The 27,245-nt window shown below is 41.0% G+C and overlaps 1 protein-coding gene across 1 annotated transcript in view; it reads left to right on the top strand.

Moving 5' to 3' along the window:
- The window catches only part of NEB (nebulin), a 211,255-nt gene that overhangs the window by 30,195 nt on the left and 153,815 nt on the right, over nucleotides 1–27,245 (top strand). The window contains exons 16-36 of the mRNA XM_056861655.1: nucleotides 18–116; nucleotides 1,647–1,751; nucleotides 3,724–3,831; nucleotides 4,157–4,270; nucleotides 5,421–5,522; nucleotides 5,616–5,720; nucleotides 5,811–5,915; nucleotides 7,993–8,091; nucleotides 10,195–10,299; nucleotides 12,037–12,144; nucleotides 12,233–12,346; nucleotides 13,209–13,406; nucleotides 14,204–14,311; nucleotides 15,654–15,752; nucleotides 17,259–17,363; nucleotides 17,672–17,779; nucleotides 20,452–20,763; nucleotides 20,875–21,081; nucleotides 22,223–22,327; nucleotides 23,490–23,597; nucleotides 25,055–25,366. Coding sequence (XP_056717633.1) covers nucleotides 18–116; nucleotides 1,647–1,751; nucleotides 3,724–3,831; nucleotides 4,157–4,270; nucleotides 5,421–5,522; nucleotides 5,616–5,720; nucleotides 5,811–5,915; nucleotides 7,993–8,091; nucleotides 10,195–10,299; nucleotides 12,037–12,144; nucleotides 12,233–12,346; nucleotides 13,209–13,406; nucleotides 14,204–14,311; nucleotides 15,654–15,752; nucleotides 17,259–17,363; nucleotides 17,672–17,779; nucleotides 20,452–20,763; nucleotides 20,875–21,081; nucleotides 22,223–22,327; nucleotides 23,490–23,597; nucleotides 25,055–25,366 — 2,826 coding nt within the window. The remainder of the gene's footprint in view (nucleotides 1–17; nucleotides 117–1,646; nucleotides 1,752–3,723; nucleotides 3,832–4,156; nucleotides 4,271–5,420; nucleotides 5,523–5,615; nucleotides 5,721–5,810; nucleotides 5,916–7,992; nucleotides 8,092–10,194; nucleotides 10,300–12,036; nucleotides 12,145–12,232; nucleotides 12,347–13,208; nucleotides 13,407–14,203; nucleotides 14,312–15,653; nucleotides 15,753–17,258; nucleotides 17,364–17,671; nucleotides 17,780–20,451; nucleotides 20,764–20,874; nucleotides 21,082–22,222; nucleotides 22,328–23,489; nucleotides 23,598–25,054; nucleotides 25,367–27,245) is intronic.

Raw genomic sequence — 27,245 nt, 5'->3', positions numbered from 1 at the left:
TCTTCTTCTCCCTGTAGTATACGTACAAAAAGCATCCGGATCAGATGAAATTCACACAAGTGACCGATTCGCCTGTTCAGCTGCAAGCGCAGATTAATTCCAAGCAGCTGAGTGATGTAAGTACCCTGGCAACTCAAACACCTATTTATATGGACCCTCATGTGACAGACAGTTTCCAATGATTGTAATGAACGGCTCAGTGATGAATACGAGACCTACCACTTCGTGTGGATGAACAAACAGAACCGAATGATTTCCCGTGGACAGAAGCAGGAATCAGCAATGGTGAATTTCTAATAATAGAGCTGCTGAGTCTCAAATCTCCCTGGATGGCATATTCTGTTCTCGTCCCTAGTCTCATGTTAGAGGTGTTGGCTGCACTTACCCAATGATAAGGGAAATCCACATTCCCCATGCTGAGACACACACCCTTCTATCGCAGTGCTTACTGGGTTCTATCCCAAGAATCAGGAGGGGAGCTCCCACCACCTCCAATTCTCCTGCGCTTTCCTGTCCATCCAAAAAACGGCTCCTGAGAAAGCTTGGTAGGGTGTGTGTGTTTGTGTCGGGGGGAGCTGCAGCTTGAAGGAGAAATCTACAGCAATTTCAGATTTCTACATGCCTGACTGGAAGCGTCTTCCATTCATGGATGGGCTACTGTGCATCCAGGACTGTATACTAAGTGTTGACATTTATGATGGTTTCAGTACTGGCCCTCCATGAGCTTCTAACATATTAAGCCCTGAAGAGCCCACAGTGTGATTGCTTTCATTGCTGATGGTTGGAATCCTGTGTTTTTTGTGTGTTTTTTGTGAGGGAGGGGTTGTTTAATGATGCCATGTATTTACTAGGCATCCACTATATTATTTCTAAGGGATAAAAGTTCACATGTGTATGATTCTTCCCCCCTATAAAACGTTTTAGAATAGTATGCATCTGAACATCTTTAGAGAAATGCAAAACACCCGAGGAAAGAGGAGCATTAGAAACAGGGCAACACTGAGAAGGCTGGGGAATATATGGGTAAATAAAAAATTGGATCCAGTCATTTTTTCACGTAATCTCATCTAATCCCCCTCCTTACTGAAGCCTCCATCCTGGGTGACTTTAGTCCCTGCAGGTTCCATGGTCCCCAGCATAGGCATTTTGGTGGTCAAAGGGGATTCCTGCTACCTTTTATACCACCAGGAAAAGCTGCTTGGATCCATCCCTGAACTAGTTAGGATTTGCAGGTAATTGACACTGAAACAAGCAGTGCTAACAGTAAACCGAAGGGGTTTTTTTTTTGACACCTCTTGGTTTTTTTAATCTGAAAGGCTTTATGGTATGAAAGCAAGCAGATGACCATCTGTTGGCATTCTGCTCAGTCTCCAATGTAAAATTATCAGTTCCAGAGATGTTATATGGAGAGATATTTCTGGACACAGGCGGAACATTTGGTGCACAGATTGAAGGTCCCTTAAACTGGAACCAAACAAGAAAGTATCCAAAATGGTATGCAGCTGAGAACATTTCAGTTTAATTATTTCAGCTTACCCTCTTACTCAGTTCTGAGGTAGCAACAGTATGAACTGGCATTTGAGTCAAGGTCTTTCGAAGTGCAAACAATTTGTGTGATTAATATTTCCTTTGGTTATGTGTTTCAGTTGAACTACAAAGCCAAACACGAGAGTGAAAAGTTCAAATGTTCTATACCACCGGATGCTCCACTGTTCCTTCAGTCTCGAGTCAATGCATATAACCTCAGCGATGTAAGTATAAACTTTACAGGATTACAGGACACTTCCAGAGTTAGGAAAAAGGTAACAGGCAGCTGGAGCACGAGGTTTAACAGGTTGGATTGAACTAGCCTGTTGTGCTCACAATTGCACTTTCCTCTGGTGCAGAGACTTCCTGTGATGCTTTGGTAGAAGTCTCCTTATGCTGGGGGAAAGCACTGTTGTTAGCTGAAAAGAGCTGTAGGGTCCAATTTGCTATTATTAATGGTTATAATTCAGGGAAGTTTCATTTATTGCAGTGGGACCCAAGCAGAAAATTAAACAGAGAAGGCAGGAGGGTTAAGGGGAAAGGGAGCCCAACAAAAGGCAGAGGAAGGACACCCAGGAAGGGAAAGGGCTAGCAGGAAGGGCTAAGAAATAGGGTTGCCAGGTCCCTCTTCACCACCGGTGGGAGGTTTTTGGGGCGGACCCTGAGGAGGGCGGGGTTTGGGGAGGGGAGGGACTTCAATGCCTTAGAGTCCAATTGCCAAAGAGGCCATTTTTCTCCAGGTGAACTGATCTCCATCGGCTGGACATCTGTTGTAATAAAAGGAGATCTCCAGCTAGTACCTGGAGGTTGGCAACCCTACTAGAGACATTTGAGGGAATCTCATATGACAGAAGTTTAAGACAGGCTGGAAAGAGGGGGACACAGAGAGGAGAATAGGGAACCATGGCATTGGACAGTTTGGGACTACTGTGAGAAGAAGACCTAAATATAGAGCAGCTTAGAGAAGATGAACCAGAAGGATAGAGGGGATCTGAGAAAGAGTAGTGATTATGAGTTGAAAAGGAGGGGAATAAAGAAGACTGAGGCTGAAATAAACTAAAATTGGAAGGGATGCATACAACTACCTAAAGATGTTTACCTCAATTAAGTTATGTATAAAGCTGTTTGTGACAGAATTTATGATTCCTGGAAACCAACAGGAGATTTTCAGTGAAAAAGAGTGAATTTTATTGTTTCTTATTCCTCAACGAAACTGATAGCCAATAATTGCTTACTGGAAAAGGACGTCAACTGTAGTTAATGGGTAACATACAGCAGGGGTATAAAACTAGAATGGGGTGAAAGGCCACGCCATCTGCTCAGGAGTTATCTGGTGGCTGAACCCATAATTCCCCACTGGAAACTCACCTGGTCTGGTCTAGGACAAATGGACAACTTATAAAAATACCCTTCTCCTTCCAATCACAATTTTAAACCCTGCACATCTTTCTTGCCCAAAATCCTTTCACCAGGACCACCATTGTCCTTAAACATGAATTTTACCCCCATGGCCTGAAACTCCTCTGTGGCTCATGATAATCTGAACCTTCATTCTCTGGGCCACTGTTTGCCCTTTAAAATAATCTCTGATGCCAAAATAGCTTCTGTCACACCCTGTGTGAATGTCATAATCACTACAACAAAGTCCACAAATTGCAGGTTCCATATTTTCACACCAGTGCTAATAGAAATGGAATGGATGAAAAGAGTGAGGCTGAGATGTGCAGGTCAGGCTTTTCACTCAATCAGTCAATCATTTATTGTGGTCAATAGACCAAAACCAGTTTAAAATTCGGCTTTTCACTCTATTATGTGGATTTCTTTCTTGCCCTGAGTGTGGATCGACAAATCTGTGTGAAGGATGGTGGTGGATAAGGGTTCCATGCCTGGGTTGGGGCCCGGAAGGCTCCTGTGCCTTATGTTTTATAGCCCTGTCGTACAGAGTACTATACAGTTCTTAAAATGCTCCTTTGGTTCAGGTTCCACATATTTCTGAATGAATTTATATGAGCTGAGTGCTTTGAAAACTAGGCTGTTGGAAATTTTGCAGCGCGCTGTTGTTTTTAACGCCAATTACTATAAAAAGATGATTCGAGTTATTCAATTCGCATGATTGCTACTAATTCACACACATTAATCGTTATCTCTCGATATTCTCTGCAATAAAGCAAATGTATTTCTTTCCGTTACTGCCAGAACTGTTATAAATATGACTGGGAGCAATCCAAAGCGAAGAAGTTTGAAATCAAGTTTGACGCCATTCCACTTATTGCTGCTAAAGCCAACCGAAAGATTGCAAGTGATGTAAGTGCTGCGTAGGAATGAACGTAACAGTTTGCAATACACACACATGAACACACATGAAGCTGCCTTATACTGAATCCGACCCTTGGTTCATTGAAGTCAGTATCGTCTACTCAGACTGGCAGTGGCTCTCCAGGGTCTCAGGCTGAGGTCTTCCACATCACCTACTCACCAGTCCCTTTAACTGGAGATGCCGAGGATTGAACCTGGGACCTTCTGCATATCAAGCAGATGCTCTACCACTGAGCCACAGCCCCTTCCCAAATACAGAACACTCGCGCTCTGGAATTGCAGAACAAAACACTCACGTCTTATCCCCATGCAGGTGGAGTACAAGAAAGCTTATGAACAGAGCAAAGGGAAACTAATTGGAGCTTTGAGCATCCATGATGATCCCAAGATGTTACATTCTGTCAAAGTGGCCCATCAACAGAGCGATGTAAGTGTCCATACAATACTCCTTGGCTGTTGTTTATGAGATGCTAGTACTGTACTGTATGCTAACATAAATGTCCACTTGTATATATGCTGTTTAATCTTACTCCATACACCAGACCTTTTTTTAAAAAAAGCAAGAATAAATGACAGACTAAAATTTACAAAAAAGCTATTAAGCAATCATAGTCCCTGATTCCTGTTGGGTACTCTCTTAACCACTCTCTTAGCATCGTGAAGTGGTTAAGAGCGATGGTTTGGAGTGGTGGAGTCTGATCTGGAGAACCGGGTTTGATTCCCCACTGCTCCAGATGAGTGGTGGAGGCTAATCTGGTGAACTGGATTTGTTTCCCTCTCCTACGCATGAAGCCAGCTGGGTGACCTTGGACTAGTCACACTCTCTCAGCCTCATCTACCTCACAGGGCGTCTATTGTGGGGAGGGGAAGGGAAGGTGGCTGTAAGCTGGTTTGAGTCTTCCTTATGTGGTAGAGAAAATCGGCATATAAAAACCAACTCTTCTTCTTCTTCTCCTGCTTCTCCTTCACCACCACTAAGACAGAAGGATTTGTACAAACGACACAAATTTGTACGAAAGGTTCTTGGATGAACTTTTTATTCCATGGGATAAATTAATATGCAGCAAATGCAAAACAATAAACACTCATTACTATGTACACAAAGTTCACTGCCACAAGATATATCGGCGGCTGCTATCTTTAAACAGTTGTGGGATAAATTCATGGGGGATTGGTCTATGCATGGGTCTTAGCCATGATAGTTAAATAGAACCTCCATATCCAAAGGCAATACCTCAGAATACCAGTTGTATAGGAGGGAGACAATTGGGGAAAGTTATTGCCCTCACGCTCAGCATGGGGGCTTCCCAGAAGCACCTGATGGGGCATTGTTAAAAACTGGTTGTTGGGCTAGAGCCCTATTTGGTCTGATGCAGCAGTATCCTTCTTATCTTGCATACTTATTTGGCACATGGATCAGAAAAATATAGTTTTCAATCCAAACTTTGCAGCTCAGCTTGATTTTTCTTTTAACATCTGCAGGCAAGCAATAGGCTGCTGAACAAAGTTGGTAGAGGGAATGATGATATTTTCTGGCAACTTTTTATATTATGAACTTTTTCCCCCCTCTTTGACAGCGATTATACAGAGAAGCCTATGAAAAAGGAAAAGGAATCAGCATTAACTACTGTGACACCCCAAAGTATCAAGTTGACAATGTTCTGAAAAACTTTGGTGATGTAAGTATTTTAGTGATGGCCCCCTATGCTGTGGCTCAGACAAAAAATTCCAATTTGCAGGTGTTTTAGTAACATGTGGCCTTTCTTTTACAGATTAAATATAAAGAGGGATATCAGAATATCCTGGGCCGGTATATAGGCAGCTACGAGGACCCTCATCGAGCCCATTGTGCAAAAATTGAAGCCATGAAGGGCGATGTAAATATGAACGCATTCTTGTTTACTGAAGTGGCTCATCTTGTTCAGAGGGAGTTCACAATGGTTACGGATTTCTTGTTACTTCCTTAGAAAAACTACAAAGCCGACTACGAAGAAGAAAAGACAAAATGCTACTTCCCACAGACCATAACTCAAGAGTACGAAGCTTTGAAGAAGCTTGACCAGTGCAAAGATGTAAGTCTATTGTCGTGGCCGCGAGACCTTATTTTTACCCTCCATTTCTCTTGTGCTACGTGCTACAGATCTTCAGGTCCTTAATGGAAACAGACCAGCTGTATTTTTTTTAAAAAAGTATTATATGGCTTGGATCCACTGGAGCATTTCCACAGATGCACCAGTTTCCCCTGAGGAGAAAGACTTTCTTCCCCCTCCTTTCCTTCTCTGGCTCCAAATGCCCTCCCCAAACCAGTCTGAGGGGCATTATGGGCTTCAGCAGGAGGTGAAAAAGTCATGCTCTATGAGTGGAGATTGTACAGTCTGCAGAAACACCATGGCAGCTAGACTTAGGCCTGTTTTAAAAACATACTACAGACAAGCAGGCTGCAGGTGAGGAACTGCAGGAGGGAGCAACAATTTAGAAATCCCACCCTACCCTCGAAGTCCCACTCCTCTAGAATTCTTTCAGCTGTCAAGGGCTTGAGCAGAATGATTTCTCCTCATCCACTTTTCTTTAACTGAATCTCCTCTTCTTTCAACATGCTGTCCAGTCAGGAACACATTTAGTCCTCACCCAGCAGATTTCTAGCGTTTGTTTTCTTCAAGGTTGTTGAAGAAAGAGAGAGAAAGAGAGAGAGATTTGCAGAAAAATCTGATTATTTTTTTTTTTAAGCGGGGGTTAAATCTACTCCAACTTTCGTCAACCAGGCCTCATGGACATCTGGCACATGCCACTGGCACTGGGCAGGTGGATTAGGGTTGCCACGTCCCTCTTCACCACCGGTGGAAGGTTTTTTGGGCGGAGCCTGAGGAGGGGGGGTTGGCGAGTGGAGGGACTTCAATGCCATAGAGTCCAATTGCCAAAGCGGCCATTTTCTCCAGGTGAACTGATCTCTGTCGGCTGGAGATCAGTTGTAATAGCAGGAGATCTACTGCTACTACCTGGCATTTGGCAACCCTAATGCACACACATATCTCAAACACACACTTTTTTGGGGGAGGGTGGCTGAGATTTTGAGATGAAGAGTCCACCAATTTTGTGAGAAAATAGCTGGAAGGGAATTAAGGCTTCCTACCTACACTCTCAATGTTTCTCTTCTCAAAACTGCAACTTATTTTGGCTGCTTTTGGTTAGAAGGAATCCCCCATGGTTTCATTACATGCATCAAAAACGTAATGAGTAGTTTTTAGCTTGAGTCTCAGCATTTTGAATGCTGAATGCGTGTATTTTTGCAGATGTCTTCTGCCACCTAGTGGCCATTATGATGCTTAGCCAAATTTATTATTATTTTCCCAAGCACAAATACTATACATCCTCTTTAGACATCACAATGTAAATAATACAAGTGTGAAAGTGTGACATATTTACATCCATGGGTATGATGTACGGGGAATCATCTGCCCTGCTCAATGTCTGATACCTTTAAAATGTTTGATACTTTTTGAATACGTCACATCTTTCACTCACGGGGGTTTAAGGCATGCAAATGGCAGGACTATGTGTTTTTTAAAAAAATATTTATTTTTATAGAGGATACAGGAAAAAAAAGAAAGGGATGGTAATATGGTAAAGGAATTTTTGCATATCGTTCTGTGACTGTGCCCAGCATACTCCTTTTGCATATCATCGCCCCAGTATTCAGCAGACATTAACTGGTTAATACTTCTATAGTATTCTATGCGTTGTCAAAATTTACCAAAAAGTTGTTTTTACTAACATCCTCAGTTGGAAACTGCACCTAATTCTATGCTTCCTAAACAATATATTTATTAAACAGAAACAGCATTAAATTTTCAGTCATTATATTCGTGTTTGTTTACAATAACTTTAGACCCTCTCGGTGCAACATTGTTTTTTCAAGTGTATTTGTTGAAAAATGGTTGCCATTTCGATTTGTACTCCTCTGTTGAAATTTTTTGAAGCAAATTGGTCAGCTTGGACATAGTAGCCAATTTGTGAAGTTTTATAATCCATTCATCCAGATCTGGGACATGCTTGTTTTTCCAATATTTTGCAAATAGGATTCTTGCAGCCGTTATTGGACTGTCTTGACTGGACATTTATATATACATATTTTAATTCTTCTCCCTCTAGTATACATACAAAAAGCATCCTGACAAGACCAAATTCACACAAGTGACCGATTCACTTGTTCAGGTTCAAGCGGAGATTAATTCCAAGCAGCTGAGTGATGTAAGTACCCTGACAATTCACCTATTTTATGGACCCTTGTGTGGCAGATAATTTCCAGTGATGTTATTGTAGTTTTGCCTTGTGACACCCTTGGAAATTACCCCGTCCAGGCAGATGAACAGCTCAATGATAAGTACAAGACGTACCACTTGGTGTGGATAAACAAGGTCTTTCCAGATGGTTTCTTATGTACAGAAACAGGAAACAGAAGTGGTTAATTTCTAACAATAGGGGTGCTGGGACTCAAATGCCCATTGACGGTATATTCTATGGACGGTATAGTCCCACAGTAATCCCATGATCAGAGAGGTGGTTTTTTAATGATAAAGAAAATCCATTCTCCAGATTGCTGAGATTCTACAAGAGTACTTACTGGGCTGGATCTAGAAAACCACAAATGGAATTACAGAACACAGCTTTTCAACCTCCCCTGCCTTCTGTGATCTTTTTTTTTTTTTTGCCTTTTTTTGCTGACTTATGGTGACCCTATAGGGGTTTTTAAGGCAAGAGATGTTCAGAGGTGTGGACATGTTCATGGAGGAGAGGGGTATTCTTGGCTACTAGTTAAAATGGATGCTAATCTTGATGCATACCTATTCTCTCCAGGATCAGAGCATGCCGAATATATTGGGTGCTGTGGAACACAGGCAGGATGGTGCTGCTGCAGTTGTCTTGTTTGTGGGCTTCCTAGAGGCACCTGGTTGGCCACTGTGTGAACAGACTGCTGGACTTGATGGACCTTGGTCTGATCCAGCATGGCTTTTCTTATGTTCTTATGTTCTTAGAGGTGGTTTGCCATTGCCTGCCTCTATGTCACAACCCTGGCATTCCTTGGAGGTCCCCCATCCAAATACTAGCCAGGGCCGACCCTGCATAGTTTCTGAGATCTGATGAGATCAGGTTTGCCTGATCTCTTATGCACCTAAAAAGCTGAGGGTTGAAAGGACCGTTGGGGGGTGGGGGGCTGCAGATTGAATGGGAAATTTGTAGAAATTGCATACCTCCCTTGAAGTGATTGGGAGGGAAGGCAGAACGGTGTAGTCCGATATCATCAGATCTCAAAAGCTAAGCAGGGTCAGTTCTTGGAAGGGAGACTACCAAAGAATACTCTGCAGAGGAAGCCAATGGCAAACCACCTCTACTTCTCACATGCCTTGAAAGCCCCTTGCTGCGTTTGCCATAAGTCAGCTGTGACTTGACGCCACTTTACACATACACACTTAAAGTAAGTAGAAGTGCTTCTGTTTCAGTGCTGGTGTTGATATTTATAGTGTCAGTCTTTGGTGTGATTCTGGCTCAGATTATATCCTGGAAATAAGGTAGCAGTCAATGGTGTAATCTCCACTGGTTGCTTGTAAAAGGAATTAATCTCTGTTGTGTAATGATGCAATGCATTTTCTTTGTGTTTGCATTCGTATTTCTAAGGTAAATCCAGATGTTTTAAAATTTTCAATAATTTTGGATGCTGTGTTGCTGGGGAACTGGCATGTTATTCACAGGGCAATACTGACAATGCTGGGGAGGAACATACCCTTGCGGATTCAGACCTTTAGGATTTGCAGATAATTAAAAGCTGAAGGTTTTATGACACCTCTTGGTATATTTAATCTGGTGTAAAAGTAAAAGCCCTGACCTAGGATATCTTGTCAGACCTTGGAAGCTAAGCAGGGTTGGCTCTGGTTAGTATTTGGATGGGAGACCACCAAGGAATACCAGGGTCGCTATGCAGGCAATGGCAAATCACCACCAAATGTATCTTGCCTTGAAAACTCTATGGGGTCACCATAAGTTGGCTGCAACTTAATGGCAAAAGAAGAAATAAGAAAATGGCTGTTGGTTGTAATTGTGTCCAGTAAAAGAAAAGAGCCTTTTATTCTCAGATGGTATGAATGTATCAGTTTCCATAGAACTCTGATCATTTAGCATGTCGAGTCAAATTGTTCTAAACTGAAAGCACACTAGAGAAATCAAAATAGCATGCTGCTGAGAAATTATAGACTATTCAGTCTGCCCTCTTATTCAGACCGGAGATAAACTGGCATTTGTTGAGGTATTTCAAAATGTGAATGATTTATGTGAATATTATTTGTTTATGCTTTTCAGCTGAACTACAAAGCCAAATACGAGAGTGAGAAGTTCAAATGTTCTGTACCACCAGATGCTCCGTTGTTCCTTCAGTCTCGAGTCAATGCATATAACCTCAGTGATGTAAGTATGAACCTTACGTGATTACAGGACACTTTTGTAGCAATAATGCTGTAATTGGCAACAGTGGAGCAAACTCCCTTGCTATTATTATTTTACAAACTGGGGACCTACAAAACTCGCAGGAGAGGGAAATCCTATCCCTCCACATTGACCTCCACCTTCTCTCTTTATTCAGGCTTCCTCCTTCACCTCCACCATCACCACCCATTTCCCTCTCTTTCCCCCAAGCTTTTTTTCCTTTTCCTTCATGTTTTCCATTCTCTCTGCCTCCCACCTTTGCAACGATCTCCCCTTCCCCTTCTGCCTCCCCATTTCCTTTTTTCTCGGTCCCTCTCTCTCCCTCCATTTTCTTCCTACTTTATGTTCCTGTCCAAGTTGCTGATACCAGGATTTCCTAGGCTGAGGCTATAGTGCCTTGGCTGCTAGGCTGCTGTGGTTACTGTGATCTTGTGAAATGTTGTGAGATCTCAGCTGTGGTTACTGTGATCTTGTGAAATGTTGTGAGATCTCTTTTTTGGGGGGGAATTTCATCTTCACCCCATCTTTTAAAAAACTTGTATTTTTTTGCGATCCTGGAGATTCATCCAGGTCTGTAGAAGCATGCCCTTTTCTTTACATGGACTTATGACGTAGATTTATTGATCCACATGTGACCGTGCACAGAATTAGGTATTAATTATACTATTATTGATGGTATTCAACAGAAAGTTTTTATTGTTCATAACTTTACTTTAAAAGTATGATTACTAGTCAACTATCTTTAATACAATTTTCACATAGAAATATACAGTGGAAATCAATTTATGCTATTAAATTGTTAGAAAAATTCTGGATAGTAGTCCAGAGCAGTAGTCTGGAGCAGTAATTACAAACCAAACATATCCAAGTTCAATAAGTCTTAGAGGTCTGAGGAAAACTACAGACATGTTTTAAAAAGTATCTACAGCAGCCTGTCAGTGCAACATCAGACCTTCAGTTCATCATCTTCAGTGCATGTTCAAGAAGACTCAGCAATGTTTTCTTCACTTACAGAAGAAATAAATGCTCAAATAAGGTTTTAAAGTTCAAGATTATCCAGATCAAAGCATAAGAAATCTTATGAGCAAGAGGAAACCCAAAACCAAAGCTTCATTATTATGACAGCATGTTCCCACCAATCTTTTTACAATCAGAGTGTTGTGTTATTAGGTTGTTTTGAAAGACATTTATGGTAAACAGGTATATGGTCTGTAGTGTCTAGACCTGCTGCTCCCTTAACCTGAAGATATAAGTATAATTAGTCAATGTGATAAGAGCCCCATGGTGCAGAGTGGTAAGCTGCAGTACTGCAGTCTAAGCTCTGATCACGACCCGAGTTCGATCCCGACGGAAGTCGATTTCAGGTAGCCGGCTCAAGGTTGACTCAGCCTTCCATCCTTCTGAGGTCGGTAAAATGAGTACCCAGCTTGCTGGGGGTAAAGGGAAGATGACTGGGGAAGGCACTGGCAAACCACCCCGTGAACAAAAGTCTGCCTAGTAAACGTCGGGATGTGACGTCACCCCATGGGTCAGGAATGCTTGCACAGGGCACCTTTACTTTACTTTAGTCAATGTGATATTTCTAGTTTTTCAATTATTGAACAATGCTAGCAGTTCATTTATTTTGTGTCTCTGTGTGTATGTTCTTTATAACAAATGAATGCACTAATGGTTTGGTACATATTCCTAATATAATTTGTTTCTTTTCTGTATTAACAGATTTGCTATAAGTATGACTGGGAGCGATTGAAAGCTAAGAAATTTGAAATCAAGGTTGACGCCATTCCGCTTATTGCTGCTAAAGCCAACCGAAAAATTGCAAGCGATGTAAGTATTGCATAGGGGTGAATGTAACTATTTGCAGCTGAAGCTTACAGAATACTGAAGAAAATGCTCACGTCTTATGCCCATGCAGGTGGAGTACAAGAAAGCTCATGAACAGAGCAAAGGGAAACTAATTGGAGCTTTGAGCATCCATGACGATCCCAAGATGTTACATTCTGCCAAAGTGGCCAAACAACAGAGCGATGTAAGTTCCAGAGTAGTATTATTTCGCAAAAATGGGTACCACGCTGAATTATTACATATTTGCTTCTACAGAAAAGTGTTTCAGTTTATTCCATCCCAGAAACGATAAAAAGCAAGCATAAATAACAAAATAAAACATATGAAAGGATTGAAAGCAATCATGACCGGTGATTATTACCCAGCACTGCTTTAATAATTAATAGATAGGGAATATAGAAATCTGACTGAACTTCCAGTTCTGTAGTTACAGATCTCTATTTTTAACTTATTTTATACTTGCAGAATTGTAATGTTTAAATGAAAATATTTTCTTCTGTATGTTGGCCTGTGAAAATTTCTGCCATAAAAAATGGCAAAGTGCAAATGTAAGCATATTTACAAGACATAGGGTTGCCAGGTCCCTCTTCGCCACTGGAAGTTACATAAACAAAAAGCAAAAAGTTTTTTTTAAAGATGACATAGAATAGCATATGTCTTGTCTCAGAATTTGTAGGAAAGTTCCAGCTACCAAAGCAAAGCTCCTCATTTAGAAGAACAGATTCATAAAAACCAGCACCAAATATCTGATTCCATACTTTCTCCATACCACATTCTAATACTTAACAAAGACACTCCATTTCTTTAAGAATGTATTCCATTACCCTGACTCCATGTATTCATTTTCTTAAAAGCAAAGCGTTCTAAATATTTTTAAAGCAAGAGTCCACTGATGTGGAGCAGCTAATCCTCTGTACTTGTCATTAACAGAAATAAAACATTCCAGAGACGTGATGTTTAGTTAAATATCCTGTAATTTTTGAAATGTCCAGTTTTGTTTACCAAAATGTTCAACTATTTAAGTTTATGGATTCATTCTTTTACAGCGGGAATACAGAAAAGGTTACGAAGAGTCAAAGACCAAGTACACAGCACCACTGGATATGATCCCAGTTGTACAAGCAAAGATAGCACAGGCTATTGCCTCCAATACAGACTACAAGCATCTCATTCACAACTACTCCTATCCTCCTGATAGTATTAATGTGGATCATGCCAAGAAGTCTTATGCAATACAAAGCGATGTATGTTTTTAATTTTTTTTTTTGCAAACTTAGTATTATTTCACTGAAGAAGGGATTGCACAGGGACAGAATGATGCCATATTTCTACTTGAGTATTTTGGATGCCCCAAAATCAGCAATAAGCCATGGAAACTGGGGCAGAAAGGAAAGACGGGAGATACCATGTTCACAAATGGTGTTTTGACTATGGCTGGATCAAACCCTTATATATTGTAAGGTTTCACTATTAATTCATTCAGCAAAAAAAAATATGGGTACAATTTGATGGGGCCAAAGGATTAGCAAAGGACAACCTATAACTATTAGTGTATAGCTGCTAACTTTTCTCCCTTCACGTGGAAGAAGTGTACAGTTTCTCACATTTAAAAGTATTCATTAATTTTCATCAAACCATTGTTCTTCATTCTCTTTCAATAATGGTGTATACTTTGGAACTTATTCAGCATATACGTAGTTTCTAAACTAATTACTATAAGATTTATGTCCAGCTTTTTTGCTTACTCTTTTTGGACTGGGAAATTTAGAAACTTTTCCAGTTCCTTAAATGGAGTGATTAGAATGCTTTCTCATGTTAAATCTTAATTGCCCTACTTCAGAATTCTCACATTTTATCACTTGCTATTGCCTATTTGTAACAGACTGCATTGCAATCCGACATTTATTTCATGCAATGCAGCACAACGGTTTGCCTTCTGTTCAAACACTATTTTCAAAGAACACTTCCTTTGCATATTGGATAGCTTGAAAGAATGTAATGTATTACAATTTTGCATTGTAATTTTTATTGCCTTTTCCAGAATGAATACAAAGCTGACTATAACTGTTGGATGAAAGGCTGTGGCTGGGTGCCATTTGGATCCATGGAAGTAGAAAAAGCTAAAAGAGCTTCAGATATTATCAGTGAGGTAAATATATTTGGTTTTGAAAAATTAATTTAAACTATTTCTCAATCATCCCTCTATATCAAGTTCTCAAGGTGGTTTACAATAAACATTCTAATAAAATAATTTCATAACAATAGCTCGATAGCATAAAAATATCTGAAACAAATATATATATATATATCTGAAACAGGCAGGTACTGTTTCCAGAAAAAACAATGTTGTCATCCTTATTTAATTGAGCCCAAAGGCCTTCCAGAAAAGAAAAAGGAAAGGAAGGCCTATAAGGACAACAGCAAATTAACCTGTGGGAGGGAGTTCCGCAGTCTAGGTGCAACGATAGAAAAATCCCTTTCATGGGTCCTGTTAAACCTAGCATCCATTAAGGGTAATTCCTGCAGGTTGATAAGGATGGCATTCTGGGCCCTTTACAATGCAGAAAAGAGCAACCAAAATGATTAGGGGACTAGAGCAACTGTCCTATGGGGAGCGGTTAAGACGCTTAGGGCTGTTTAGCTTGGGAAGAAGGCGGCTAAGGGGAGACATGATAGAGGTCTATAAAATTATGCATGGTTTGGAGAGAGTGGACACTCTCCAAACCATGTCCACTCTCTCCAAACCATGCATAATACTAGAATGCGAGGTAATCTGTTGAAGCTGGAGGGTGAGAGATTCAAAACAGATAAAAGGAAGTATTTTTTCACACAACGCATAGTTAAATTGTGGAACTCCCTGCCCCTGGATGTGGTGATGTAAAGCCAACTTGTAAGGCTTTAAGAGGGGAGTGGACATATTCATGGAGGAAAGGGGTATTCATGGCTATTAGTTAAAATGGATACTAGTCATGCTGCATACCTATTCTGTTATATTGGGTGCTGTGGAACACAGGCAGGATGGTGCTGCAGTCGTCTTCTTTGTGGCTTCCTGGAGGCACCTGGTTGGCCCCTGTGTGAACAGACTGCTGGACTTGATGGGCCATGGTCAGATCCAGCAGGGCCTTTCTTATGTTCTTAATTTAGAGCTTTAAAGGCCAAAGCCATAAGCAGAATCTGACTAATTTACCCTAGTTCAGCTGGGGATTAAAGTACATAGAAAGAGAGTGTGCATAAGTGGGTATAGAGCACACAATCCCCCAATTCCGTCTACCAACTGGAGTACACACATGTAACACTTTAAAAAAATGGAAATCCCAATAGTCAGTTTTTTGGATAAGATAGGGAGAAGGGGAAGAGGGATTGAATGAATTCCTAATTTTTCTCCAAAACATTATTCTATGTACCCTTTCAAAATATGGTAGAAATGGGTTAGAAAAATACAATTACCTATCAAGGAGGTGTAATAGTTCCTTTTAATTTATTTTGAACAGAGGAAATACCGTCAGCATCCAGACACTCTTAAGTTTACATCAATTGAAGATGAGCCTGCTGTAGTACAGGCTAAAATCAACCAGGCTCAAAGAAGTGACGTAAGTATTGGTTCTCCGTGTGTGTCTCTGTGGGTTGGCTACTTGAGGTCAAAAGTTGACATAGGATTATTTAATCACTAAGAATTTATTTTGCAAATCCTATTCTCATCTTTCTAAGAAGTAAGACTGTCTACCTTGCACAGGAATAATTGTGTTTTTGCTGTTCTGAAGACAGACTTGTAAATATATCAGTTATGTTCAAATTAATTGAAACCATTAGCATTGTGGCCCATTCCCCCACTCATACGTGGACTTGAGCAGGTTCCTTTGAATGCATTGGTACAAAATATAATTAACACTAATATTCTAACCGCCCTGACCTGGATGGCCCAGGCTAGCCTGATCTCGTCAGATCTCAGAAGGTAAGCAGGGTCAGCCCTGGTTTGACTTTGGATGGGAGACCACCAAGGAATACTAGGGTTGCTGTGCAGAGGAAGGCGCTGGCAAACCACCTCTGTTAGTCTCTTGCCATGAAAACCCCAAAAGGGGTCGCCATAAGTCGGCTGCGACTTGACCCCACTTCACACACACACAACATTCTAACCTAGCCTGATGAAGGCAGGAATAGGTATGTATATACAAGAACAAAAATAATTCAACGTATTTTTGACTAATGATGTAGTACTAGGCATCAGTTTCTATAGAGATAATAGCTGTAAACATGGAGATGCTTATAGAAATGTTCTCTGTCATAATGGGGATCTGGAGCAAACATCTCAAGGTTTTCCTCATGCTTTCTAGCCTTTCCCCCATACCAATTTAGCATCCTATTGGCCTTCTGAACCCTCTGTAATCGTTTGGAAATATTATGTTGACTCTGTTTATGTATTATCATACACACACTAATTAGCCAGTTTTAAAACACTGGCTGTACATCTGACATGCAAACATATAGAAGAAAAAGAGTTGATTTTTATATGGTGATTTCTCTACCTTTTAAGGAGAATCAAACAGGCTTACAATCACCTTCCCTTCCCCTCCCCACAACAGACACCCTGTGAGGTAGGTGAGGCTGAGAGAGCGTGACTTGCCCAAGGTCACCCAGCTGGCTTCATGTGGAGGTGCGGGGAAACAAATCCAGTTCACCAGATTAGCCTCTGCGTCTCATGTGGAGCAGTGGGGAATCAAACCCGGTTCTCCAGATCAGAGTCCACCGCTCCAAACCACTGCTCTTAATCACTACACCATGCTGACTCTCACAATCATATAGCTGATGACTCAACATTGTCACTTGGCTTCTGTCAATTTATTTTTGGGGGTCAAAGCAATAGCAAGAAAGATGTGGCTCTCACTGCTTTGGAAATGACTGGGTCTGACAGAAGATCATTGATCTTAGTTAGTTACCCGTTAGCTAGTTTCCCTGTTAGTTACCCGTTTTTGTATGATTAGTCTAGAATGTGAATACATTGGGGCATTCAGCTGTATAGGACACTACATCTTTTAAGCATTCCAAACTATGTATCTGGTGAATGTAAAACCATTTTTCTTCATCTGTTTCTATTGTAGATCATTTATAAAGCCAAAAATGAAGATTTAATTCACAAATATCACCTCCCTGCAGACGCACCTCAATTTATCCAGGCAAAGGTTAATTCCTACAATATTAGTGATGTAAGTTTGCTTCTAAGTATGGATTTTATGCAATACAATGTTTACTATAGATGAATAGCCAGATAGACAGACAGACAGATAGATATAGATATATCTCTTTAAAATACATTGACTTTCTCCAGGCCAGATTGGCCAGGGCTCCTGGAAGGTGTTTTTTTTTTGTGTGTGTGGCCATCTTCTGTGCATGGAGTAGGGGTCACTGGGTGTGTGTGTGGGGGGGAGGTAGTTGTTAATTTCCTGCATTGTGCAGGGGATTGGTCTAGATGGCCCTGGAGGCTCCTTCCAACTCTATGTTTCTGTGATTCTAGACCTATTACAAACTGGGGTTGGAAGAACTGAAAACGAAAGGATACGATCTGAGAAATGACGCTATTTCCATCAAAGCTGCCAAGGCTGCTAGACACGCTGCTAGTGATGTAAGTATTTCTTGTTGCAGGTAGTAGTTTGGGGTTCAATCCTTCCAGCTTTTCTGCTGATGCAAGAGACAGGAGGGACAGCCTCATCTGATTGCAGCTCTTTTCTGTGTGGTTTATTTTGATCCTTGTTTATTACATAATCCTGGACATAGCATTTGGCATATCAAAAGGAGCACCAGTTTCTCTTCTGCCAGTGTAAAAGCTGGTAGAATTCAACCCATTCTCAGTGGGAAAAAACTATTTTAACAGTATATCTGAAATGAACTTAAAGCAGCTTATCATGTAGTGGATTAAAGGTTTATTGGTATTAGTTTTAAAATCTTATTTCATTGGATTTATTTACTGCATTGCTGAATAATATCCATGGTGGTCCATAAACAATTTGGCTACAAACCTTCCAAAACATTGAAGTCAATTGATATTAACGAAGCATAGTTAAGTATATGCTTAATTTTCCAGTTTGAATCAGTACAGCTTGAAAGATAGGGTTGCCAACCTCCAGGTAATAGCAGAAGATCTCCTGCTATTACACTGATCTCCAGCTGATAGAGATCAGTTCACCTGGAGAAAATGACCGCTTTGGCAATTGGCCTCTATGGCATTGAAGTCCCTCCCCTTCCCCAAACCCTGCCCTCCTCAGGCTCCGCCCCAAAAACCTGCCAATGGCGAAGAGGGACCTGGCAACCCTATTGAAAGCGCTTGATTAGATTCTGCCATTTAAATTGACCATTTTGTTGCAATGTTCTATCATTTTGTTACTTATAGTATTAGATATTTGTATATTGGCTGCTTAATATTTAATTGGAGAGTTTTGTTTAACAAGAGAAAATGGAGGGATGCACAGATTAATTCATCGGAGTTGAGTCCCTTTGTTCTGAAGCCAGTTTATTTATTTATGTTTATACCTTGCTTAATTTAAGCAGTATGATTTTAATTGCTTATATTTAATTTATATATTGCTTACTTTATATTTATGTTGTGTTTGGGTATGTAAACATGTTACACATGAATTATGAACCTGAATAAGGCCACAAAACAAACTAATGCAACCTGGGCTGGTTAGCAGTGGAATGCTGTGCAGTATAAAACAAAAACAACACAATTCTGCTTATAGTCTTATGATTTAGCTACAGGGAAAGGGGTAAGGGATGACAAGAAAGACATGCTGGGCTAAAATATTGGCATTACACAGGAAAAAATGTATTTAAAAACATCTTAATATTTATTCAGTCATGATTTTTAAGAACTGTTTTTCTTATCGACTGAGCTGCAACCAAAGGTGTTCTTCTGATGGAAGATATTTGGTCGCCAGAACAGAACTTCCCCACCTCCCTGTCCAACTACAGAGCTCCCCAAAGTGCCTCTGCTGACAGAGGACAGGGGATCTTCTAGAACAGTGAGGAGGACAACAGTGGATCTGCAGTAGCAGGGGGTAATTTGCAAGAAGAATCCATACTTCCTTAGGCAGAAAATGACTTTGAGATTCAGCTCAATTATACAGGGCATGTTTCTGGCTGTAAAATTCAAACATTGATTGTTGGTTCAGATATGGTTTAGAAGATGGCTATTATCTGCAGATGGCTGGCTGTTATTGTCACTCGACGTTATCGTTTCACTCTTTTCATTTCTTTTTTTCTCTTTTCTTTTTGTCTCAGCATCACCTAGATTAAGATACCTGATTACCTTCCCCAGGGGAATTGCTGTGTGCTGTAGCCAACATCTAAGTGCAACAGAACTATTATAATTGTTAGGGTGGATAATTATCATGAGTATCATCAGCAGCTCCACTGTGGCAGTTACCGTACTGCATTTGTTAAGTCACTGGTATTATGAAGAAAGGTATTCATGCAGTGGCCAAGAGCACATGCAAATCTCTACATACAATAGGTTTCAGGACCTATAAAAATAGGGAAGTGTCCCTGATGTGCTAAAACTTAACGCATATAGAGTGCTGTTCAAGCCAGCAGTGGTATGCGTTCAACCATACAGTTCCTCTGAGGTAACAGCATTTCTGTTTGTGGAAGAGGGCCCACAAAACACTGCAGATCCCTACTTTCACCCTGTGCTGTTCCTGAAGGTCGGCTGAGTTCCAGGAACAAAATTTTGGGGACATCAGTTGTCTTCATCAGAAGGGGAATGGGAAAAGTCCTGTACTGTGAAGTCCACAGATAGTTGGATATATGCCAGCTATGAAGAAAATCGATACACGTTCTCACATGATGCTGGAGCCCCCCCATTTTTAAACTCCAACATGACCAATGGATCACTCCTATTTTAACTAAACTACCTGCCACCATAACAGGCGTTAAAATAGTTCCCTTTTTGCTGGTGGAGAGAGATCCAAGTATAACAGTGTCAGTGGCCAAGTATCTTTCCAGCATATTTTCCTTAAAGAAATAGAAAAAAAAATCCCCATTAAGTGCTCAAGACCCAAGGGCCATGGGAGCTTGAAAGGAAAAGGAAAAGAAAGGATATGTGCCAGCCATCACACAATCATCTCTGCTTGCGATGCAGCAGTCATCTTACATTCGAAATGGCTCTCATGCTGGAGCTAGTCATGAAAATATCTCCTGTTTCACTGGTATGGGTCTTCCCACTTAAAGAATAGTATATAGCAAAAGCATTTTGTGCTCCTTACCATGAAAACCATCTATTTTTTTGTTATTTGACAGTTCCAGTACAAAAAAGCCTATGAAAATGCCAAGGGCAAACTGATTGGATTCCAGAGCCTTCAAGATGACCCCAAACTGGTCCATTATATGAACGTCGCCAAGATGCAGTCAGAGCGGGAGTACAGGAAAGGTTATGAGCAAAGCAAAACCAAGTATAACACTCCACTGGATATGGTCAATGTTGTGGCTGCCAAGAAGGCCCAAGAAATTGCCAGTGACACCAATTACAAGCGGCTGGTGCACCATTACACTTGCTTGCCTGATGCAATGAGTGTGCAATTGTCCAAAAACATGATGCAGATACAGAGCGACGTAAGTGTGTCTCACTCGAGATATGTCTAAACAAATGAACAGGCAAAAAGAAATAAGGAAACGATATCTGCGCATCTGCTGATTGTCTTCTCTCTTCCTTTTATCACCCAGAATCTTTACAAGTCAGATTTTAACAGCTGGATGAAAGGCATTGGGTGGATTCCTATTGGGTCTCTGGATGTAGAGAAAGCTAAGAAAGCTGGAGAGGCTTTGAATGAAAAAAATTACCGACAGCACCCAGATACGATCAAATTTACCAGTGTGGTAGACTCACCTGTCATGGTCCAGGCTAAGCAGAATGCGCTTCAGCTTAGTGATGTGAGTAGTCTGAGAGAAATTACAGTTATCTATTAAGAAATAGGACACTGCATGAAATATTTATGCAAACCCTTGGAATTCATTTTGCTTTATGGTTTCTATAATATATCCTTTCACCTTTAGTCCAAGGCGGAGCCTCAGTGTAAAGAAGAATAGCTCCACTAAGCTTCCCTAAGGATGACACTACCACTATAAATGGTAGTAAAGACCAGGGTTTACTTGGTGGTGGCACTGTACCTTTGCCCCTCTCTGTTCCTAGAGGCTTGGTTTGCCAGCTCAGTGTTCTGTTTTAGAAGGATGGCAAAACCCTTCAGGAAGGCCTTCTGCCATCCTGGATTCAAGAGAAGCAAAAAAGAATTTGAGAAGGCTTGCAGCATTTCCAAGGAGGTTCTAAACATCCCTAATTACAGCATTAGTAAGCCTTCAAACTACTTCTGTAAGACTCAGAATGTAACGAATGTGAATTTCTTCCAATGACAATGATACTGACCTCTAAGTGGCGAGAGTTAGAAGAAGAGTTGGTTTTTATATGCCGACTTTCTCTACCACTTAAGGCAGAAACAAACCAGCTTACAATCACCTTCCCGCCCCCTCCCCACAACAGACACCCTGTGAGGGAGGTGGGGCTGAGAGAGCTCTAAGAGAGCTGTGACTATCCCAAGGTCACCCAGCTGGCTTCATATATAGGAGTGGGGAAACCAACCCGGTTCTCCAGATTAGAGTCCACCGCTCCAAACCACCACTCTTAACCACTGCACCACGCTGGTTCTCAGGCTATTCTCTTAATTTCATATGTTGGTATGTTTTCATGAATGCTTATGAATCATGCTGAAATATACTTTTGAAAATATGCTTATTCTCCAGTGGGATATTTGTGACTTTCTTTCAGACAAGATGGCAAATTAGTATGCATGGAAGGGTACAGTGCAATCCCAAGCACAGTTACACTCTTCTAAGTTCACTAAAGTCATGCCTGTTACCTTGGAAGTAAGTCCCACTGTGTCTAATGGAAATTACTTCCAAGTATGTACGCAGAGAATTGCAGCCAAAAGCCATTGAACTAGCTAGCACATAATGTTCTGTGGAGTGTTCTACTGGGACACAGAGGCATTTGTTATTATCCTGTTCCTTTGTTTCACAGAGGCTGTACAAATCTTCTGGAGAGGAATTCAAACATAAATACAACTTGCCAGCAGATGCCCCTCAGTTCATCCAGGCGAAATACAATGCAGCTAACATCAGTGATGTAAGTGGTCATTTAAAAACTTTGGTTCATTCACACCTTGGTGAATGCAGTTGTTTAGAAATTAATTCAGATACGCTAAAAATCTTGTAAGGCAGATAACTGCCTTTTGATCTTCTGGTTACATGCTGTTTTATGGTATGCTATCTGTAGCATATGCAGAAATGGGGGAGAAAGCACCAAACTGTTGAATGCCATATATACACACCTACCCTTGTGGCCAACTATGATTTCCAGCCAAACAGTGACTTGTATTTCTATAAGCTTATGCTAACTGTTGTTGCTATGTATTGATATATATATAGTTGATATGCAGTAGCAATGAAGCTACGTCGCCTTAATATATTTCCTTAATCTGTGGAAACGTAAAATTGGGAGATTCCTAATTTTGTTGGCCTTGGTTGTAAATATCGACTCCATATGGTCAGTTTCTGTTTTACCTGTTTTATCTGGCATATTAGCTGCAAATAAAATGTATTTGTTTACATAGTTGATATATTTCCTCCAAAGGCATGAGAAGTTTTCCTTAGAGCATCCTGCTCTAAGTTGGCTAGGTGGGGTTGGCTAGGTGGGTTCTTGGTTCTGGTTAGCCTTAGGTTGCCTAGAGTCTGGCAGTTGCAGGTATGTGTTAAGCTCCTTGTTCTTCTTTAATAAGCTTGGCCCTGACAGGATGGGACGGTGTACTTAGTTTCATTCCAGGTGTAAGCAAAGATACAGTATGAAAAAGGGAGAGCAGTTTGGCTTTATTTTATTTTTCAACTTTGTATGCCACCTGCTTGGCTCAAGAAAGGCCCTCAAAGTGGATTACAATAAAGGAAGATCAGGTTGCCTCCCCTGTTCTCATCTAGCTTTTCACTGGGAAGTCTGGACATAAGGAATTAACCTATTTCTTCTGCAGCGCCTCATTTTAATTTAAAAGATCAGGTTGCCTCCCCTGTTCTCATCTAGCTTTTCATTGGGAAGTCTGGACATAAGGAATTAACCTATTTCTTCTGCAGCGCCTCATTTTAATTTAAAAACTCAGAATTGTATGTTCCTCATTGTCTATGATTATGTGCAGCTAAATGGAGCACAGCAGTTATTTATATTGCTGGGAAAGTTCTGAATAGTTTATTAGGAGCCGCTTATGTGACTCGCTAAATATTTTGATCTTTGTTCCTTCCAGACCTATTACAAACTTGGCTATCATGACCTAATAGCCAAAGGGCACAGTGTGCTTGGTGATTCTATGCCAATTACTCTAGCCAAGGCTTCAAGAAACATTGCTAGTGACGTAAGTATCAAAATCGACTCAGCTTGTATCACTCTTAAAAGCAATGTTAGGGGATTTTGATACCCTGCGCAAACTCTGCCACACTCTTCCTCCCCATCATCAGACTATTTCACTTCCAGATTGCTATTCACTCATCCTGCTGGCCTTCATGTATTATTTATTCATTTACAAAATTTATATACCACCTTTCAGCCCTAACAGGGCCACCAAAGCGGTTAACAATTTAACAGTATAAAACCCATCATAAAATCAATTAATACCGCAGGTAAAACATGTATTAACACCAGCAGTTAAAGCATAGGGTAGAAAGCAGAGGTAAATAAGGGAACACCAAATGAAACAAAAAAGTCTGCACCAAGCGGTGGAAGACAGGGTTAGAAGGGGACAGACAAATATCCCGTGGGAGGATATTTATGGCCTGATAGGCCACATTTCACTGCTTCCATCGCCATTGCAAGTTATCTACCCTTGCCTACGTCCCTAACTTTCACTTCCCATGACATACAGAAGTGTATCTTTTTCTCTCTGCTTTTTCACTTTCCATGACATGCTTTAGGTCTCTTTTTCTCTCTGCAGTGGCCGGGAAGCCTCGGAGGAGGTGTCACTGTTGCACCACTCCCGGCTGCTGCGGAACTGCCTCCCCTTCAGGATTGGGCTGCCCATGTTCATGTTCATAGAGTCTACTTAAAAATATTGATATGAACAAAACAGTGCAGTGATGGTTAACACTACCACCAATAAGCTACTGAACACCAACACTCGTTATCTTTAGTTGCCTCTAAAGGTCCATTTAAACTACATAATTTATTTAGTTTATGTTTATGAAACTAGGACAATGTGGTCTCTTTAATTCCTCAGGAAGAGCATTCCTAACACTTCTGCCACTGTAAAAAAAGAAAAGAAAGAATACAACTCAATAGTGGTCAGTTCGATTATTTTTAGGGAGGGAACTCTGAAGATCTGAGATGGTGTACAAAGTCCTGGTGAGATGGTTGTTCAAGTAGGTTGGGTGGGGCTTTTTGAATCTGAAAGCATACAGGTAACCAGTGAAAATGTTTCAAGTCAGGAGCAATATGCTCCCAAATCTGGGCTCTGACTAACAGGCAAGTAGCCATCTGAATCATGTGGACAGAGAATTGTTGAAAAAGCTTTCAAATAGACTGTAAGCCAATACAGGTAATGGGTTTACCTGATGTGTGGTAAAACCCTTCTTACTACTTGTTAGGATGACCCAGATAACTAATCCAGGAGAGCACACAGTCTGGGGCACCCATAATCTTTACGGGCTTTCTACCATAAGGAGATTCCATTTTAGAAAAGTTTATATTATGAAGTGTGTAACACCTAACTAAGGTGAAGTTTCCTTCATGTACGAAAATGAAAGAGAATTCTGCATACGCACTGTTTAGATATCCATGCATAACTACCATTTCTCTTTCTGTTTGCTGTAATTCTAGTTCAAATATAAACAGGCTTATGAAAAGGCAAGAGGAAAACATGTTGGTTTCAGAAGCCTGCAAGATGATCCTAAGCTTGTCCATTCTATGCATGTGGCAAAGATGCAGTCTGACCGTGAGTACAGGAAAGACTATGAGAAGAGCAAGACTAGCTACCACACACCTGTGGAGATGGTCAGTATCCAGGCTGCGAAGCAGGCTCAGGATGTAGCCTCTAATTCCCACTACAAACACCTGATCCATCATTATACCTGCTTGCCAGATACCATGAGTGTTGAGTTGGCAAGGAATAGGATGCAAATTCAGAGCGATGTAAGTATTACTGGTTTAAAAAATGTCACAGCAAACATGCAATGCAATGCAGTTGACATGGAGAGAAATATAATTGTACTTCTGGGATAGTATCTCTTTTTCGTTATTTCTAAGATAGATTTACCCTGTTGTTTTTTCAGAGGTTGTAGAACACAAGCTTTGTCCAGGATCCATGGCTATCAAAGTTGCTTACAGTGCCATCCTAAGCAGAGTTACACCCTGCTACACCCATTGGGCTATACTTACAGCCCATTCCTGAGGGAGGGGGGCAAATTCCCTAAGGAGGTGGCGTGACCTTGCCGCCAGCGTAAGTATGTGTAACTGCGTGATTACACCTACTTACGCCGGGGGGAGGCCAGGGCTGCCAGTGGATGAGCGCCGCGGGGCCGCGCCTCACCCCTCCATGGGTGTAGCCTCTCCGTGACGCCGGCCACTGCATAGAGAGGGCGCACCGGTGCAGGGGGCATTCCGGGGGTGGGATGGGGGGAGGAGCTGCCAGCTAGGCGGCTCCCTAACCTATTTAGGCCCGGTACACCAGTGCCGGGAACAGCGGTGCTGCACCTGCTTTTTAGCCTTGTTGTTCCCTATGGGGCAAACAGCCCCGCTTGAAGGGGGAAAGGCCGTGTAACGGCTTTTTTCCCTTCAACGGCCTAAGCAAAAAGGCTTAGGAAGAGGTTCCGTTGCGCCTTTTCCCTGCCGTTTCCTTACGCCACCAGCTCAGGAATGGGCTGTTTGAATGGCACTGTAATTGTTCTACAAAGGGAAGGGATAGAGGTATGGAGGGCCCATAGCTCCTTTCAGCAACATATTTTCTCTTCTTCCTCTAACTGTACAATAGCTCTAACCCAGCAAGGCAGATGCAGATGTGTATCTGAATGAGGATGTATGTCATGATGCTAATCCAGTTTTTATTAATGGGTATAAGCCAGCATGGGAGACTCAAGTTCCAATTCCCATTTTGCCATGGAAACTCATCGGGTGGCCTTGGGCCAATCATATACTCTCAGCCGAACCTCCATCACAGGGTGGTAGTGAGGCTAAAATGGAAGGGGGGAGAATTTTGTAAGCAGCTTTGCATCCCCATTGGAGAGAAAAATGGGGTATAAATGAAGTAAAAGTATCAAATAGAAATCTCCACCTGAAGCCAATATAACTACAGATAGATTGGGGCTAATATGCAGGAAAACTTTAGCTAGCATCACTAATGTTATGGTTTTATCACATTTATTTAACTGAGTAAAATTAAATAAACTAGTGCAGCTGATGCTGAATATGGGCTCATATAAGTTCTATTAGATACTATATTCCTTTCTGTCCAATATTTGAAATGTAGAGTATGTGCGTACAATCTTTCATTCCAGTGACACAATGTCCAAGGGACACATCGCACTCTGTTGTTTTTCATTGGCACCTGTGAAAAGAAGTGCAAAGATAGAGCTGGGATTTGTGCTTGGTGTCTAAAATTTTGTGAATGTGCCCACTGACTTCCATACCGATCTCTCCATTTTTAAAAAAAGTTGCATTGTATGTTCTGTCTTTCTTTCCCCTTTGTAAACAGATGTGGAGAATTGAGTAGAGACTTGAATCTGAAGTATCAAATGTTACCTTGAATATGTGTAGCAAATTTCACGTAATTTAACAGAATTGTCACATTAGAAGCACAAAAATGGATTGTTGAAGGGGCAAACAGTTAAAACCTAGGCTTCCACTTGGTCAAAAACAACTTTCTTCCCTAAGGAACTTTTTCTCCCATTCTTTTACAACATAATAAATATAGTGTATGATTATGTAAATATCTGGAATTTGGAAGGGACAGATAAAAGTAACTTAGACTATATTAATGAAACATCAGATATAGCAACTATTCATGGTAGTTCAT

The sequence above is a fragment of the Euleptes europaea genome, chromosome 15, assembly GCF_029931775.1.
Source record: "Euleptes europaea isolate rEulEur1 chromosome 15, rEulEur1.hap1, whole genome shotgun sequence".
In the NCBI taxonomy this organism is placed as follows: Eukaryota; Metazoa; Chordata; class Lepidosauria; order Squamata; family Sphaerodactylidae; genus Euleptes; species Euleptes europaea.
The sequence above is the reverse complement of the archived record's forward strand: the minus strand, read 5'-3'. Positions and strand labels throughout refer to the sequence as shown.